Raw genomic sequence first — 18719 nt, forward strand, 5'->3', positions numbered from 1 at the left:
AGCAGCATAATGGTTTGTTATCTTGCCTCACACCTCAGTTGACGTCAAATTCTGGAGTTCTGTGAAATTTGCAGGATACAGAATAAAACTGCACTTTTTGTGTTTATACTTTAAATTATGGAATAATTTTTAAAACATAGAAAAGGTTCTCATAATGACTGCTTTTTTGTTTTTTGAAGAATTGCATGTTTTCTTTGACAGCATTTTTAATAGTAAGACTGGGTGCTTGCTAGAAATTCAAAATAAAAATAAAAGTTACCACTAGTATAGCATTATCGTTATTATTATTATTATTATTATGAATTTACTAGAATTTTGTATGATAAATAATTTAAAATGCTACTGCCTTTTCTAACACTGTAGGTACACTTTCCATTGCTAATAATATCATAATATGAGAACATCAAAATGACCTTTAAAAAGAATGAGTCAGTGTGTGATCTGCAAAGTGTTTATTCATTGTGATAAGTTAAGTTCCAGTTCCTGATAGCCCTATAATAGAATATGAAAGTTCAGAAACATGATGACTATCCTATTATTGTAATAAATAATGCTTTGTAATTGATCATTTCTCTCTGTATTTCACATACATATTTTGTTGTCAATTTCCATTTTTTAGATCTTGTTTAACCAGAAGCAAGTTATTCCTGCATTTGAGAAAGATGGCATTAAGATCACTAGCACAGGAATTGAGATGGTTGTTGAAATTCCAGAGATCAGTGCCCACATATCATTTAAAGGCATGATGTTCAGCGTTTTCCTGCCCTACTCTCTTTTCCAAAATAACACTGAAGGGCATTGCGGTAAGAAAACTTGTCCCATGGCTGTCAACCTTCTTTATTGAATCATAGTAATATTTGTTCAGCCAGTCTTATAAAACTAGAACTGAGTTGAATATTTTATAGGCTAGTATGCAGTGCAACTCCAACTTGCATAAGTGTGTGTGTATGTGTGTGCCAGAGTATCCTGCGATAGATGGGTGTTTTGTGAAGTGTTAATTTCTGCCTTGATCCCACTTCTGCAACTCCCTGAAAGTGGAGTCACTGGATTCAGTAAATGAAAGGATGAATAAATAGATGAGCAGACATAGGATTAGCTTACATTGTATATAATAATAATATGAAATGTGTGAGTATGTTAACTTTAAATTATTTATCAGCATGAAGAACTGATCAATAAAAATAAACAACATCTTTAATTGTTTGGGTTCCCTTCTCCTATCTTCATTTTTCAATTTAGGGGTCTGTGACAACAACAAGACTAATGATTGCCGCATGCCAGATGGAAGCATTAATCCTTCATGTCCATATATGGCTCACCACTGGCGAGTGAAAGATAACAATAAGACATACTGTGAAAATCCACCAGCAACCACTTCTGCACCTTATACCGCATCAACTCATGTGCCACAAACGGTGCCTCATGCATCAGTGGCTCCCTGCTTACCAACTATATGTGAACTCATCAAAAGCGAGTAAGATTTTACTTCCAGGTTAATGTCTGTTATACAGATTTATTTCATCTTAGATTTACATTTAATCGAAAGGTTTGCTTTTTAAATACACAATTTAAAAAAAAAATACTTTAATACACTATAACAAAGTGAAGAGAGGGCAAAAATGGTGTGCATAATATAATAATAATAAAAGAAACAGATCCTTTATTTTCATTGGCTGTACCTTTATAGCTACTGATCTTTGTCTACTAGTCTACTAGGCCTGATAACTTGTCTACTTATCCAGTACTCCAGTACAGAAAAAGTGCTCCCGCCTTTCTACTCCCAGTATTCTTCCACTGTCTCTCGCCTGGTTTTTCTTAGTCTTACCTCCATGTCTTTGGACTGTGGCAGGAAACTGGAGCACCTCCTGAAAATCTTAACTTTTACAAAGTTCAACATGATCCCATTTCATTCAGGCTAGGATCATTTTCTTTTCTAACTGGGTGCTTTTGGAGCAACTTGCATAGGACATGCCACCCCCTGGCAGTGACCTGCATTATCAGTTCCATACATGTATTTCTCTCTCCCTCTCTGTCTCTCTCCATTTCTTGGCACTGTTCTCTATTATCTCTATCTGATGTAACTTTTTATCTGCCTAATAAACCATTCACCACCTCAGTATATTCATAATCTTTTCATACATGTATACTATGTATATACACTAAGGAAATCGATTGCAGGGGAATACAGCTTTCCACAAATCCACTAAAACAAATACTTCCTTTCTTTTAGCTGTAAATATGTCCATGTTTTAATCAAACATTAACTTTCTTCCCATTTCAGCCTGTTTAAAGACTGCCATGAACTTGTTCCTCCTCTGCCATTCTACTTGGCCTGTCAATTTGATGTCTGCCACATGCCAAACACAAGTATCGGTTGCTCCAGCCTGGAATCCTATGCATCTCAGTGTGCTGCTGAAAACGTCTGCATCAACTGGAGAAATTCCACCAAAGGAGAATGCAGTAAGCGGGCTTAAATACCCACTTCTAGGACAATAATTTGTCATAAAAAATTCTCATGCCAAAGTCCTCCCTGCCTACTCTCTGAAATTATTTCAAATTATTTCACATATTGACATGCAATGAGAAAGTGTCTTCTTTATTTGATTTTTCACAGTGATCAAGTGCCCATCCACCAAGGTATACAAAGCTTGTGGACCAGTGGTGGAGCCCACATGCAATTACAGGTAAGGGAAAATTGTAAACAATAAACATGTTTACTTGTTCTTAACTTAACTTCCACAAATAATTAATTAGAAAATGTTATCAATTGTTTATTATAATTAAAATTAAGGATGGCATTTTTTCCTTTGGTATTGGAAAATTACACTGAAAGTTACTGCTGTTAAATGTCGATTAAACAAAAAATTACTGTAAATAACAATAAAAAATAAATTCAACTAATAAAACACTAATAATAAATTTAGAGAACAATAGTCTGGGGATTAAGGCTTCTGCTCAGAGCTATTCTGCTAGGAAATGTAGAAGCCAACAAAATGAGCTAACAGCTAAACATCCTGTAAATAAACATCAACTTACTTTAGATATGAAATATATCCTTTGTGAAGCCTAGTTTTCCATGAACTTCTAGATAAATTTCAGAAGATTAATTGTTGACTGTCCTCAAGAATAACTACAGTCTGTTTAAGCTGTCATTCCAGTCTGCTTTTAGTGCAGGATGCATCAATTAATCTTCTTCCTATAGAGCACAGTTAGTGCAGTAAATGAAGGCTGTAATCAATCCACAAAATTTGCAAAAAACCTGGTTAGAATTGGACAAGTAGCTAAGTCTCCTTTAAAAAAGTATATTCAAAACATATTATTCAAATGTTGTTTTAACAAATTACATTAATCTGCAGTCCATAATAATCAGCACCACAGGATTTTCCAGATATAAACTATATAACTATAAGACAAGGCAGGAATATTCCTGAAAAAGTGAACATGAACCAAATTATCGTGCATATTAATAGGTAATGACACTTTTAATGGAGGATGTTTCACCTTCTCAGATTGTTTTCAGCCTCTCTCTTTTGCCTCTAGGTACAATGAAAAACACATCACCAAAGACACAGACGAGACTATGGCATTTAAAGAAGGCTGTTTCTGCCCCGACGATAAAACTCTTTTTAATTCCTTTTCTGATGTATGTGTCTCTTCTTGTGGTAAGTACGAGACAGTAAAGCATTTTACAATTCTCCAGCAAACAAATAATAAGCGTGGAAGCTAATAAATAATAACAACAAGGAGAAGAAGAATTCTTACATTTATATAGTGCTTTACAGAGTTGGGTGGGAGGCCACTTCAACCATCACTACTAATAATATCAAAGTAATTAATTTTAGTCAGGAGACAGAGGAATAAGTGATCTACTAATTTATTAGTGTACTTAATGGTATTTTTTATTATATTATTAATTATTCAATATGACGAGAATTCTAGACACCAGATTAAATGCTATACATACCACCGAGAAGAAGAATGGGCTACGTACTATACAGGGTATACAGTATTATAAATAAGCTGAAACTGCAAAGATCAGTATTACTTACACCTGAATCGCAAGAAAATCTCATAATAAATTATGTATTTCTGTTTTCATCAAGAAAAATTTCCATTATGTGAGATTTCTGTAAATTAACAGCAGTAATTGTTAATTAATATATGGATACCACAGAATTATAATCTTTTAATAATATATTGAACTAAGTTTGTATTCATTTTCTTATTAAATAGTCAGTTTCATGAAAATATTAGAAAATTAAAGTAGTACCACACAATGGAGAAAGTTGTAAAATAAAGAGTCCATTACTATAAGTTTCTGTATTTCAGTAACTTTTTGCAATATTGTTGATTTAAATCTTTCCTGAATAAGCCCTAAATGCAATAAAATGATACAGGTCACCTAATTGACCAACGTGAAAATCGACTCTCTGCACTGCATCACACTACATATGTACAGTACAGGACTTCCGTCGTAGAAAACGAATGATCATAGTTGTTGTCTCAGGAACATTCATCACTGCCATATTTGTGCAATGAAATCTGTAACTACAAGGGAGGAAGACAGAATGTCAGAATGATCAGGCGGACATTCAGTTACTTACATGGAAAAATACACACATAAAAAATATTTCTGTCAGAAAATATGTAGAACTTGTGTTGTATTTGTTTTTTTTTTGTTTTTTTTACATTGCTGAGGAATGAGTAGCCCATAGTATTCCATCAGACAAAAAATCAGCTTCAACTGCAGAGGAGCCAGTATAAATGGCAAGCCTGTCAAAGTTGCATAAGGATTTCAACAAGTGCAGAAACAGTAATGAAGCTACTTAAAAAGCAATGTAATAAAGGGCAATTAAACTATCTGCGCATGGGGTTGGTGAGCACTGCAGCTAATATGAAATATACCACTTGCAATGATTGTGACTTTCTGATAATGCTTTAAAACAGCACACCTTATCACAATTTCTGAACAATGTAACATACACGTAAGCTGCATGTAATTTAAAATTGTAATTTTACATTGTAAAGAACATAAAAAAATAGGTAGATTCAACCATTTCTTGTGGACCAGTAGAAGACCCTTCATAGACCAGTGACTGAAAACCCCTGACTAGCACATCTGTTGGGTCAGATGCTCCGGCTCCCCTTAAAACTCTGCCTGAGACTGCACACCATGGCCTGCAATTATCAAACTGCCACTCTGATATAATACACAGCCAAACACACATAAAAATATGTACTATTAATTCAAATATCCAAAATACAAAAAAATGAATATGCTTTTAAAGTTGCCGTTTTCTGTGCTTGAGTGTTAGGTACCCTTTGCACCCAAGCAAATGCACCCAAGGTCAGAAGACATGGAAAGTTCTTTAAAAAAAAAAAGTAGCACAGTAGTACAAATCTATTTTTTTAATTAACACAGGTATTTTGACTACAACAAAATAAGTATTTGTTGATGTTACTCAGTTTAAAAAGTAATCTAAAAACAATAGTGCACATTGCTTCTAGCTTGTTACCCCTAATATTGGTTATCAGTACTAATGCTAGTGGATTTCCAATAAAGTTAAATGACTATGCTTATACATTTATATAATAATACAAATTCGAAAATGTATCCAGTGAAACAGATCATTCAGTCCAGCATGCTTAAGTGGTTTATGTAGCAGCTAAATTGATCAAACTGACTCAACATGTTGATTCTCTCATTACAGTAGATACCTTTTTCAGTAACCAGACTAGGCAGTTTGTTTCAGTCTTAAAAGTTATACTTTTAAACATAACCAATACAACAAAAGTTTACAGATGTGCTTTTGAGTAGTACTTCTAAGGGACTGTCAACCTTTAGCAGTATTGCTGTTGTTGGCTGTCTAATCATTTGGCAAATGAACTGGAGATGGCATGAAATGATTAGCCCATTTAACAAAACATCATAAATGCAAAGTGGAAACACAGTTTGCTAACTCTTTTTAATGTGTTTTCCATTCAACAGTTGTTGTAAATGAAGAATAATATTTTTAGCTAAAATACAGGACAGAGTGAAATCAACAGCAAAAACTCAAGAATCCTGTTTTGCGTACTTATTTATTTACTATTAGGAACATTTTGCTAACTGAATCACGTGTATTTTGTTCTCTTATTTAGATTGTACTGGACCTGATGGTATGCCCAAACAGGTAACGACACCTTTTAATTTCTTTGAACGTGTAATAAATTGAGATACAAACTGAACGGAAAACATCAAAAGCCTCTGTGCACCATTGTGTACGAAAGTGATGGTAGATATTAGTAAAACCAATCCACACAGGAGTCATTTTAAAATAGTGTCTTTAGAATCTCATAAATATTTTTTTTATTCTTGAAAGGTTTTTGAGAGATCGCCTTTGATTAAGTAGCATCTCTTTTTCTTTACAGCCTGGTGAAACATGGCAGAGCAACTGCAATGACTGTATCTGTGACAATGTCTCCATGAGTGTCCAATGCAGGCCTCACAGATGCCCACAAGAACCAGCTGTCACGTGTTCAAACCCTGGAGAGGTCCTTGTAATAGATGCCGTTGACATGTGTTGCAACAAGACAAGATGTGGTCAGTATCTGTTACTAAGCCTAAGTAGACTTGAGTAAGATTTGGGCTGTCTAGACCTGGACAATAGTGTTATTGTCAGTGAAAAGTTTTGTTGATTTAGTTTTTTCTCACAAAAAAATTCAGCAACGTATCAAAAAATCTCCACAGGAATGATTATCACTAATTACTAATAAAGAATATACTGTATTTTGGCTATAATTTGTTAAGTTTAAAATAAAGTATATTATCTATTTAAATTATGCTCTAGTGTAGGAATTAAGACATTTTAAAATTATGGTCAGGGAAATCCAAATTTGTACCGGATCTGGAAATTTAATTCCATGTAGTCTACCTGAGACTACAAGAAATATGTTTCAGTTTGACATGCTGGCAATTCATAGAAGCATTTAACTGGTACCATTGGAATAGGGTTCATTGTTGATGTAGTATAATATTGATTGTTTAGAAATTTTTTACATGTTCTTTTATTAAATGTTGTAGTACAGATATTATTTCATTTTTATTTAAGATTAAAATTGCAGAGAAGTATCATCTTTATATCAAATTCTACATGTCAAATTCATTAAAATTAATTAAAATAGTAATATTAAATAGAATTAAATTAGTTTTATTCAGACATGAAATCGTGTTCTTCAATTGTAATATTCTACACTGGACCATTTAGCATTTTAAGTTTCTTTCTCACAGGTCAAATGGAAGTGCCACCGAATAAGAAACAAACATTTAACTTTTGTGGTGTCTGCTCATGGTTTTTAAAAACTGCATCCTTGCCAGTTGACATAATCTTACAACTTTCAAATAAGTAACTAAAATGTTAATATATAAAAATATCAAAACTATCACAGTTACATTTTTAAGTAAAATCATTACTAAAAAGTAATTAAAAGAAGACACTACTTTCATCAACAAAATTTGAGTCAAATGGCATGATTAAAATATAACAATGAACCCTTTATTTTAGTCTAAATCCTCAGAGCAAGACATGAACAAAAATAGGTGACAAAATACCCCTTTGTTAAGAACTTTTAAACACCAGCTCTCCATCAGAAATGATAAAACACAGTTGAAAAATAAAATAAAAAGTATTTCGTCAATTTACTATGAATTCTAATGTATGCAGAACTACCGGCAGATTTGAAGGTAGGCCAGCAATGCTGGAAAAAAAGCAAACAATTCTTTGCACTTTTTTGAAGATTATCTATCAGGTGTTTAGGTCTGCTACATCATTAAAATAATTTATGCAGTTACTTGACAATAAAAATGGGAATTTATTGTCTACTGTACTTTTTTTGGCAAAGCTGCCAGGATAGACAAACCTAGAGACTATAAATTTATGAGTTCTGTTGAATATATTCTGTTAGTTAGTGAACAATGTTGTCCATTATCAGTCTCACTCACTCTGATTCTTCTTCTTGTTTTCATTCTCTTTGGACAGAATGTGATTTGTCTCTCTGCCCCAAACCAACTGACAATTGTGAACTGGGATTCAAGCCAGTGTTCAGGACTTCTCCAGATGAATGCTGCCCCATTTATAGCTGTGGTAAGCATCATGATGACTTCCTTCTTCTTTGCGCGGTTCTAGGTAGTCTGTGCCACTGTTCTAGATAGTCCTTGAGATCCTAAAAGGCAAGTTTAAATGTATAGTTGAATATTATTTTAATGTGAAATCAGCATGTTCTTCTCTTTGAATTCCCTTCTTTTCCTTTTACAGTCTTATGTTTAACTGGTGATGCTTGATTGACTGCTTGTATTTTAATCAGTGTGAATGTGTGCCCTCTGGACATGTTGGGCTCCTTTTAAAGTTGAGGCTAATGTGTTGAACTTACAGTTCTAGTAATGTTAGGTGCCTCTGTTATAAAGAACAATGTAATTTATTTTACATTCCTGTACTTTATTTTTTTTTTCCTTTACAGAGCCCAAAGGTGTTTGTGTGTACAACAACACAGAATATCAGGTAAACTTGTAGAAACAAACATCTGAAACAGCATGCTGTATAATAACTGATTCCAATGTCAGATGGATTTCTTCTTTTTCTTTTTGGTAGTTCTAAAAACAGATAGCTGAGACATATCTACTATGTTTCATGTACTGCACCTGGGATTCTTGACTGTATTTTGTGATGACTCTTAATGTTAGCTTAGGTTGCCACACCAAAAGAGGCATGTGCTATACAAATGTTACTTTTGCATTAAATTAAGGGTGTGGAGGTATAATTAGTCATTGGAGATACTTGTAATGACATTTTCAAACAAGTATAAGACATGCTGTACCTTTTTATTATTCAAATAATACAGACGTACCATGATTCACAATTTATGCAGTGAGCTGTTCTCAAATACTGCACCGGGCACCTGTCTTGAACAGCTAAGGGTGCTGAAAGTTACAATTATAATTATGGTATGTAAAATATGATCTCATAATCCTCAGACACAAACTTGTAATACTTTGTATATTTGTCTCAAGCCCTTTGCACAATGTCTGTAACTCCCTACAGACATTCACGGCATTTCGCCAAAAATCTCTTCCCGGATTGAATAACTGTGTACAGAATCATAATTTCACAAAGCTTGTAAAAATCTCCAGCATTGACTCCACTTATTGCATTTTCTTTTGACATTTTTCTTGATCTTTTTTTTATCTCTTTCTAGCCTGGAGTTCCTGTCATCATGGAAAACTGTTTTGACTGTACCTGTAACTCTACCATGAACCCAGACACCAAGCTGAATATCATTGACTGCCAGCCAATATACTGTGACACCAACTGCCAAATTGTATGTAATGTGCACAACCACTTGAGCTAACAAATGTGTAGGACTACAGAGCTACAGTACAGTCCCAGCAAAATATATTCATTCATACTTCACCAATATTAAATAAAAACTGTATGGAGGAGTATTGTTTGAACTTATATAGATTATAATTGATATCTATCTATCTATCTATCTATCTATCTATCTATCTATCTATCTATCTATCTATCTATCTATCTATCTATCTATCTATCTATCTATCTATCTATCTATCTATCTATCTATCTATCTATCTATCTATCTATCTATCTATCTATCTATCTATCTATCTATCTATCTATCTATCTATCTATATATTAATATTTTGGCCTTATCAGGATAGCTTTAGTAATTATAGGCCTTATGTATTTGGGGTAACAGTGAAATAATTCACAATGATTATTAATTTAATATAATGTCTTTTCTTCAATCATTTTTTGTAGGGTTTCATATACCAGGAAGTTCCTGGACAATGTTGTGGACAATGTGTCCAAAAGGACTGCATTATTCTTTTGCCAGATGGTACCGCTCACATAATTCAGGTGAGTTAAAGTAAAACACACTGATCTTTGTCATTGGAAGGCTGATGCAAAAAATTTTGTTCATGTAAAAGTTAAGAATGAAAATTTGGATTAAAACTAGTCTGTGTTTTTGATACAGATTTCCAGTGGTGTACTCTAAAATAATATTCTTCTGGCCACATGGGTGTGATTCTGCCTCTGTCTTCCACTCACATCTTTAATAAATACAGTCACAATAATAATACACAGTTGTGGTATAAATATTCAAAGTTTAACATGTAGCCATAATTAGAGATGCTGCCTCACTTGTGTGGGTCTCTACATTCTCTTCAAGAAGTTATGGATTTTTTATCAAGTATTCCAGTTTCCTTCTGTAATCCATATAAATGTAAGTTATATTTACCTGCAACTGTAAATAGTCCCACTGTGTTTATCTGTGTGTACTTGAGTTTGCCCAGTGATGGACATGCATCTGGTCCAGGACTGATTCTTGCTGTGCACCCAATGCATCCAACCTGGGCTTCAACTCCCTCTGACTCTGTATTTAAAAAAAAATAGGTTCTAAAAACAGAGAGATGGGTGTACAGTAATGTGTGGTATTTAAAATGCATAGCACCGGGCCTCTAATGTCTGCCATCGATTTTCAGGTTGATCAGTACTGGAGTCCTGCTAATGACACATGCATTCGGTATGAGTGCCTCAAGATTGAAGATCAATATGTCACGATGGAAAGCAGAACAACTTGTCCAGAATTCCATGTTGAAGACTGTGTTCCAGTGAGTCCTATGATATATTATAATACTAAATGGTAGATGAAACTGATATATTATAATATAATTAAATGATAGATTAGGCCAATTTAGAGAATTCTTCTCTAAAAAGAAAACTCTTCATCTATTTATATTTTTTTCATATTTGTGTGAATTGCCTGCATAATACTGTTAAGGTACAAGACAGTGATAAGCATTTCTGCCTTTATGTAGATGATGGTAATCAGAAATGTTCAAAGTAAATTTTGACTCCACACCAGATTTATCTAATATATTTCATAAACAAACACTTTTAAAGTTACCCTAAGCAAAAATAAGAAATGAATAAACAATTCAATTAACTTCACTGCAAAGTAAAAGTGTTCTGGTCCTAACTAAAGGAATGAAAAGAGGATTTGCTCCACAGAAGTCAATGAACATCACAAGTGGTATTGTAGCTTAGCTTCATCTTGGACCAAAATGTGTAATATCTAAAGTTATTTTTCATTTCCTTTTTTTTTTTTTTTGGCTGACACCTTTATTCAAGGTGATTTACACCATTTCAGATGCAACCGGTCACATTTGTTTTACTTTTTTCAATTGGAGTACAGGCAGGTCGCACAGTGTCAGTAGTGGGATTTACACTATTGCAGGCGAGGAAGTCCAAAGTCTTAACCACTATGCCACACAAACTGCCTATTCTAATGTGATCTTTCTTTCAGAAGAACCAGAATCCTCTGGCTGGTCATATACTGTAATTGCTACTTCTTTCCTCCTTTCTTCTTAAAAAATTTGCAGTGGTAGAGAAACATTGACAAAGTTATGGTTGATATTGCAAGTTTTCAAAAATGTACATTTCAGTCCTAAGATGTATATAATTTATATCACAGGGATCAGAGAACATATCTGCTGATGGATGCTGCCGTACCTGTAAGTATATAAAAAGGCCAATGATTAGTATGAAATGTAACTAAACTAAATTAATACTTTATTGTCATCTACTGTAAATTTACTGTTTATTTTCTTAATCTATATAGGCGCTCTTAAACCTAAGGACTGTAACATTCAAAGGAAAACCACTACGATCGTCAAGGATGGGTGCCAGTCCAAATCACCTGTGGAACTGACATCATGTGGAGGTTCATGTGGAACGTACTCCATGTAAGTTAAAAAAAAAAAAATACTTTTCAGTTAATTTGAATTATGATTCATAACAAGAAAGCCTTGCCACGTGAATAATAATATCAAAAATGTAGCATGCAGAGAATATTAAATGTGAAATAAATGTGTTGGAAACTGGACAATGAGTGAAAAGATGTTATTGGAAGCGCTGACAGCAGGTCTTATCTGGAAATTGTTTATGTGGGGTTAACTACACAGTCCACCTAAAAAACATTAGCTGATGAAGTGTCATCTTTTTAGGATAAAGCTATCCATGGCTGGTTTTTGCATATTGTTGAGAAAATGAAATGAAAAGGAAGGAAGCTTTTGCCGTGATATGAATGTAAAACTACTTTTAAAACTGGGACAGATAATTAATGATCTTTTACTTTGTTGCACAACCAAAAAGTGTAGATTAATTACAAATTGATTATAATTTACTGCTGAAAATGAATGTATAATAAACTTTTTAACAGAAATTGTGAAAGCCAAAAATCTGACTCTCCATTGAGTAATTTGACATATTAAAGAAAAATACAAATTAAAAAAGTAAACAGCTTCTGTATACCAATTTATTCAAAGATTCGAGTAAACAGGGCATTACTATTTAAAATACAATTTGCTTTCCGTTTACTTGGTACAAACAAGTAAGAGTTCTACTACTCATCTTGTTTTCTTCAAACAGTCTTTTTGAAAACTTTTACAGTATAAACAGACCTAAATTTTTTTTCTTTTCAATCACCACCACGTAAACCGAGCACGGCGCTTTAATAAACTCCTCAGCTCACAGACTGTGATTGTGGCTCCAAGGCTAGGGATCTGTGTTAGCAATTGGAAGGCTGCCGGTTCAAATCTCATAAATGGCAGAAGTGACTCTACTCCATTGAGCCCGTGAGCAAGGCCCTTAATCTGCAATTTCTTCGTCTTGGGTATGACGTTAATGTGCATCCATCCCTGCAAATAGGTCCTCAAACTAGTAGGGAAACCTCAGTGGTTGGTGGCAGCATTGGCACTCCAGGCACTGTAAAAAACATCACACTGTTCTAGTGTGGTGCTGAGGTTGTGCGGCAGCACTCGGGTCCCAAGCCAAATACACAATTAAAAAACATAGTACAAAAACCTAATTGTGCTTACCTCAAAGTAACCCTAATATTCTCCCCCAAAAATATACAACTATAAATAAATGTAATTAATATAAGCACCAATGGTAGGCAAATTTCTGCATCAAGTACAGGGAAGATCATATTGCTTCAGAGAAAAAAATGTCTTCCTTCCTTGAAAATGATGTGCTTTATTCTAATAATAGACAGAGTTTCAACTTTGTGGTTCTATGAATAGCCCTAACCAAATCAGAGGGTCTCATTAAAACCTGCCCCTTAACCAAACACAAAATGACAAGAGTCAGCAAACATTTTGTTTGATCCGCAAACTGTAAGAACACCAAGCGTTGTGTTTTAAACTGGGTGACTAAGATAATGTTCATTCTTCATTTAAACTTCTTCACAATAAGAAACTTTTAAGGAAAAAAAAAACACTATCCGCATTCAGAAAAATGAATAGATGTTCATTTGTTGATATTTCAGTCAGTCAGTATCCAACCCGCTGTGTCCTAACACTGGGTCACGGGGGTCTGCTGGAGCCAATCCCAGCCAGCACAGGGCAGGGAGCCAGTCCACTGCAGAACCCACACACACCCACCCACCAAACACAACTTAGGATCGCCAATGCACCTAACCTGCATGTCTTTGGACTGTGGGAGGAAACCCATCCAGACATGGGGAGAACATGCAAACTCCACGCAGAAAGGACCTCGGAAGTGAACCCAGGTCTCCTTACTGCAAGGCAGCAGTGCTACCTCTGCGCCACTGTGCCGCCTTGTGTGAATCGTTTGATTTCCAATTTTAAACTGAGGAGCAGAGAGGTAAATCAAGGAAAAAAGTGTCTTTGTCCCAAACATTATGGAGGGCACTGTATTTGTACGTTTCACCTTAGTTTCACTCAAGTTTAACTTGTCATCTAAGTATGCTGTCTTAATTTCCCTTTTAACTTCAAGTGCCTTACTTTTTAGGTATTCAGCCGAGGTCAACGACATGGTACACTCTTGTTCTTGCTGTCGGGAGAGGGTTACTAGCAAAAAGCAAACTGAACTGCAGTGCCCTGATGGAACCAACATAGAGTACACATATGTATATGTGGAAGAATGTGGATGCGAAGATACAGAGTGTGTGAATCCCACAACACAGCAGCAACAGCAACAGCAACAGCAGCAGCAGCAACAAAATGGGCAAGTACAAGGAGGACAAAACAACAAACGTAGAAAACGCAGAAGTCTGGCACACATACAATGAGTCTGCTTAAACTAACTGACTAAGAATTAATATTTCTGCTTGCAATTTTTAAACTGAGCTACAATGTTTCTTCATGAATTTGTATTTTGGTTATTAAAATAAGGGGAGGGCTCAAAAGACAGCTATATCTACAGCTTGATTATTTCAGCTTCCTGCTTGCTTACTTCTTCTTGGAGCACTCAAAAATATTGGAAGGAAGGTGATACATTTTGTGACATATTTTAATGACATATAAATAAAACCTTGCAAAACTTCAGCAAGGTCTAAATAGAAAAAGGCCATAAAGTAAACTATGCCCAAGCAAAGCAACAGTCATGACAGCTAATAAATATACCTCTATAGATTCTAAATGTTTACAAAAAGAAAAAGTGCAATGCGTGACTCCGGATTGTGAAAGAAATGAAGAATTCATATTTGAGCATAAAAATAGAATAAATGCACACATATTTCATTTAGTGTTTTAGAATGAAATGTGTATTTGTTATTAGCTGCTATCCTGTTAAAATTATTTAGGTACTGCAGAGCCACAGCCTGATGCACCTTTAAATTAGACAAACAACTTTGGGCTCAGTGGCCTTTTCCAAAGACAAACTTTTCATAAGTTCTTGTGTGTTTTTGTTTCCAAGAAGAAATTTTAAGAATTGTATTTTTTTTACCTGTCTGGATGTAAAATACTGATCTGCATTAATAAAATTTAACACTTTGCATTACCTCTTGTAAGTTGTGTTTTGTTACTGAAACAAATTCTATTTGTTGTGTTGAAGACAAAAAATGCATAACCTTCTGGCACATTTTCTAGCATCTTCCATCTCTCATATTTTATAATGTACATTCTGAACAGGCAAAATATCTTTCAAAATGTATCCTTCTATACATTTTCTGCACTTACTAATTCACTTATTTAGTTGTAGACACTGATTTTGGCAACTTCAGACAAAAGACATAAACCAACCCAAGATGGGCCTTCACTTTATGACTGGGCACATTCTCACAGAAAGTGGCACTCAGTCACGCAAGACCAAACAACCAACACACAGCAGAAAAACCTTATGACATAATAAGTATCTACAATTTCTACACTGGACTTATGAGGCCGTGAACCCTTCTACCTGGAGATGTGAGGCTAACCATTGTATCAGTATGATGCTTCTCTAAATTTTCTGAATATAAAAAACCTCCAAAGAAACTGTGTGAGATACATATTTTCTCATATAAGAAAAAGGGTCTTTATTTTTTTTAAAACATTAAGTATACGAATACAGAGCACATGGTACTCTTTCAACATATGTAAGCACACTCCTGTGATGTCAAATTCATGCACTCCTGAATTAGTGCTGATCAACATCAAAGCAGGCAGTTCTACAATACCATTCCAGGATGATTTCACTCAATATAACACAAAAGAAAAATATTATTAATAATAATATGTAATAGACTATCTTTCAGTTTTACTACTGGTCAGCAAATATGCAGATAAAATTTTGGAAATTGGCAGGAACTCATTAATTTACACTTGCCTGGCTTGCAATGGAACATAAATCCTGTTCTAAATCTTAAATCTAAAACCTTCTATGTCCTGCTTTGCACTCCATTCAATATTAACTATTGTCTATTTACCTTCAATCCAGTCACGCACTAATTATTTAAAACATGGAACCAATGCAGGACAGATTTCAAGGTTGAGAAGCTCTTGTCTGTTGCTCCTAGAAATGTTAACTTTTTCCACCTTCTCAGACCTACTCATGGTTTGACTTATAGAAAATGCTACAGATTAAGACACTTACAGATCTTTTTATAGACAACATGTTTGAAATTTATGAACAATTACAATCCAAATGTAACTTTCCAACTATGCACTTTTTTCATATATGCAACTTTGAAATATTTTTTAAAAGAAACCTAACCAGCCTTTCCCATCTCACACCCATATCGATTTCAGAGGCTTTACTGATTAGTCCTGATGAAGACTCAGACTCCTTTTCAACAAGATATAAAAATACCTCAAAGGATCTACATTTCGATGATCGCTGGGAATGGTGGGAACTAGACCTTTCAAACAGCATCTCAGCAAAGAAGTATAACTCATCTATAGACAGAATACATTTTAATTCGACATGCGCCAAACATTCCATAATCCAATTGAGGGTCATTTCCTTGATCACATTTATCTCATTTTAAATTGTCTAAAATGTACCCAGGGCAAAACCCAGCCTGCAAGTGCTGCCATCTAAGATTAGGCCTACTACTTGTTTACTGGACCCCATCCTTACCACACTTCTCAAATCCTGCCTTCATGTCATAATCCCCATCAATAATAAATACATTCCTTAACACTAGCTCTGTGCCAGCTACTACGAAAACCCCAACATTAAAAACGTCTTGTTTTGACAATCTCAACAATTTCCCGCTCATCTCTTGCTTACCTTTTCTGTCTAAAGTTCTTAACTCCCAAATCCCAACTTGTAATAAGCTGAAGGAGGACTTTCAGTCTGGCTTCAGAGCAGAGAACAGCTGTGGAATTGCTCTACTTTGAGTAACTTATGCTTATGGCAGCAGACAATGAGCAAATAAGCATATTAATTCTGTTAGATCTTAGTACAGTATTTGAAAATGTCAGGCATGATATTCTACTGTCCAGAGTATCTCTAGCACTGCCCTCCAGTAGTTTGTCCTATCTGACTTATAGGCGAGAGGGTTTGCTAGTCTTGGTCCAGCTCAGCTACAGTCACACAAGGAGTTCCCAAAGGCTTTGACCTCGGCTCTGTGCTATTTTTTGTCTACATCAGGGGTCCTCAATCACAGTCCTGGAGGGCCGCAGTGGCTGCAGGTTTTTGTTCTAACCCGGTTGCTTAATTAGAAAGCAATTCTTGCCAATAATTTAATTCAGTGGCAGGTTAGTGCTTTAACTCTGCTATGTCAGGTCATTCTCATATCCTAGATTTTCTTCCCCTTTCTAAGGATATCATCCAAATGATTTGAAGGCTAAAATGAACAAATAATTCTCAATCTTTCACTTTTTTTCTCTTCATTTTCCTTCCAAGTATTTAATTAAACCAAATAGTGCATGATAAATACACACAGGTGTAAATGGTAACAAGCCAAATGGAGAAATGCTGGTCTCCTTTGTCATTCGCATGTTATTGCTAATTTGGAGCCATTAAAAACTGAATGATACAGCTGTTTAAGATTAAATTAAGCAATAAGGGTTCAAAATCTTAACGAGCGAGACAACTAAAGTAAAGCAGAAGTGTTACTTGAGCAATAAGTGCTTCTTATTAAGCAATTGGGTTGGAGCAAAAACCTGCAGCCACTGAAGCCCTCCAGGACCGTGATTGAGGACCCCTGGTCTACATGCTTCCCCTTGGCCCTAATATTCGTAACTTTGGACTGGGTTACCATATAAATGCAGATGTTACTCTGATCTACAGCATTGTTAAATGTGAATGTTTGTCAGAGCTTTCCCAGGTCACAACTTGCCTAAGTGAGCTCTAAATCTAAACTGTAATAAAACCAAAGTCATACTAATTGGTACTAAAGCTCACTATAAGAACATGAGGTCCTTTCTTTCTTATTCTACCCACATTCATCACATTAAGAAAATTTCTTATTCCACCTCCGTAACATACCCCATGTTTGTTTATTCATCTCCTTTTCAGATGCTGAGAAACTTATCCATGCCTTTATTACATTCCGCATTGAGTACTGTAATTGATACAGAATTCTGTTGTAAGAGTCTTTACACAGACCCGCAAAAGAGATCAAATAATGTCCATCCTTCTCAGCCTTCACTAACCCCCAGTGTCTTACAAAATAGAATATAAGATTCTATTAGTAACCTATAAAGTTTGAAATGACCTTGGACTGACTATATCAGTAACCACTTCCATCACTATGCTCCTGTCTGCCCATCAATGTCCACTGATTCTGACAATCGCATTGTGCCCCAAACTAACCTGTAACAGAGCCTTCAGTTCTATAGCTGCCAAACTTTGGAACAACTTTCCTACATTAATGAGATCAGCTGACTCAATTAATTCAGAAAACAATTTAAAACTCATTTATTCAGGAAGGTATTTAACTTGCCTTGACTTTCTGCAAGAGAGTTTACCTTCTCTGTCCAGATGCCCAGATGTGTGTCTGTACTGCTATGTAGGTGCACTTTTGTGTCCTAAGAGGTAAACACAACAATCACCATAATGAACCCATAGCACTTCAGCCATCTTGAACATATAGACCAGGAGTACCCAACTCCAGTCTTGGAGGGCCCCACTGGCTGCAGATTTTCATTCTAACCCTTTTCTTAATTAGTGACCTGTTTTAGGTGCTAAAGTCTTTTGAATTAATTTTATTTGACTTGCTCTTAGAAGAGTCAGACCCCTAAACTATTTATTTTTCCTTAATTAGCAGCGAAACAATAATTGGATATAAAATGAGCCAAAACTGGTAGTAGCAAGAATACCTCGAACACTGCAAGCAAGATTTGAGCCATTTCAGGAGCTTTTAGGTTATGTTTAGGGACAAATGATATCAGTTGTTTATAAAAAAAATCATTGGGGTAAAAAGTTTTG

At 35.0% G+C, this 18719-nt stretch overlaps 1 protein-coding gene and 1 long non-coding RNA gene across 9 annotated transcripts in view; one reads left to right on the forward strand and one right to left on the reverse strand.

The window, feature by feature from the left end:
- LOC120529406 (mucin-5AC-like) overlaps positions 1 to 14483 on the forward strand; it is a 68913-nt gene extending 54430 nt beyond the window's left edge. Inside the window, exons 35-49 of the mRNA XM_039753180.1 lie at positions 620 to 803; positions 1240 to 1474; positions 2282 to 2460; positions 2615 to 2684; positions 3541 to 3662; positions 6142 to 6173; positions 6412 to 6583; positions 8019 to 8123; positions 8497 to 8537; positions 9232 to 9354; positions 9816 to 9914; positions 10541 to 10669; positions 11533 to 11572; positions 11680 to 11803; positions 13872 to 14483. Coding sequence (XP_039609114.1) covers positions 620 to 803; positions 1240 to 1474; positions 2282 to 2460; positions 2615 to 2684; positions 3541 to 3662; positions 6142 to 6173; positions 6412 to 6583; positions 8019 to 8123; positions 8497 to 8537; positions 9232 to 9354; positions 9816 to 9914; positions 10541 to 10669; positions 11533 to 11572; positions 11680 to 11803; positions 13872 to 14151 — 1935 coding nt within the window. The 3' untranslated portion in view covers positions 14152 to 14483. The remainder of the gene's footprint in view (positions 1 to 619; positions 804 to 1239; positions 1475 to 2281; positions 2461 to 2614; positions 2685 to 3540; positions 3663 to 6141; positions 6174 to 6411; positions 6584 to 8018; positions 8124 to 8496; positions 8538 to 9231; positions 9355 to 9815; positions 9915 to 10540; positions 10670 to 11532; positions 11573 to 11679; positions 11804 to 13871) is intronic.
- LOC120529411 overlaps positions 1 to 16755 on the reverse strand; it is a 124025-nt gene extending 107270 nt beyond the window's left edge. For 2 of the 8 annotated variants that reach the window (XR_005633737.1, XR_005633732.1), the window contains exons 1-2: positions 10297 to 11538; positions 7982 to 8202 (exon numbers count right to left, since the gene is read on the reverse strand). This is a non-coding gene — a long non-coding RNA (uncharacterized LOC120529411). Of the gene's footprint in view, positions 1 to 7981; positions 8203 to 10296; positions 11539 to 16574 lie in introns of those variants that run through there. The other 6 variants (XR_005633730.1, XR_005633743.1, XR_005633736.1 and 3 more) reach the window with 4 other exon arrangements.
- Positions 16756 to 18719: the final 1964 nt, after the last annotated feature.

Source organism: Polypterus senegalus, chromosome 1 (assembly GCF_016835505.1).
Source record: "Polypterus senegalus isolate Bchr_013 chromosome 1, ASM1683550v1, whole genome shotgun sequence".
Lineage (NCBI taxonomy): Eukaryota > Metazoa > Chordata > Cladistia > Polypteriformes > Polypteridae > Polypterus > Polypterus senegalus.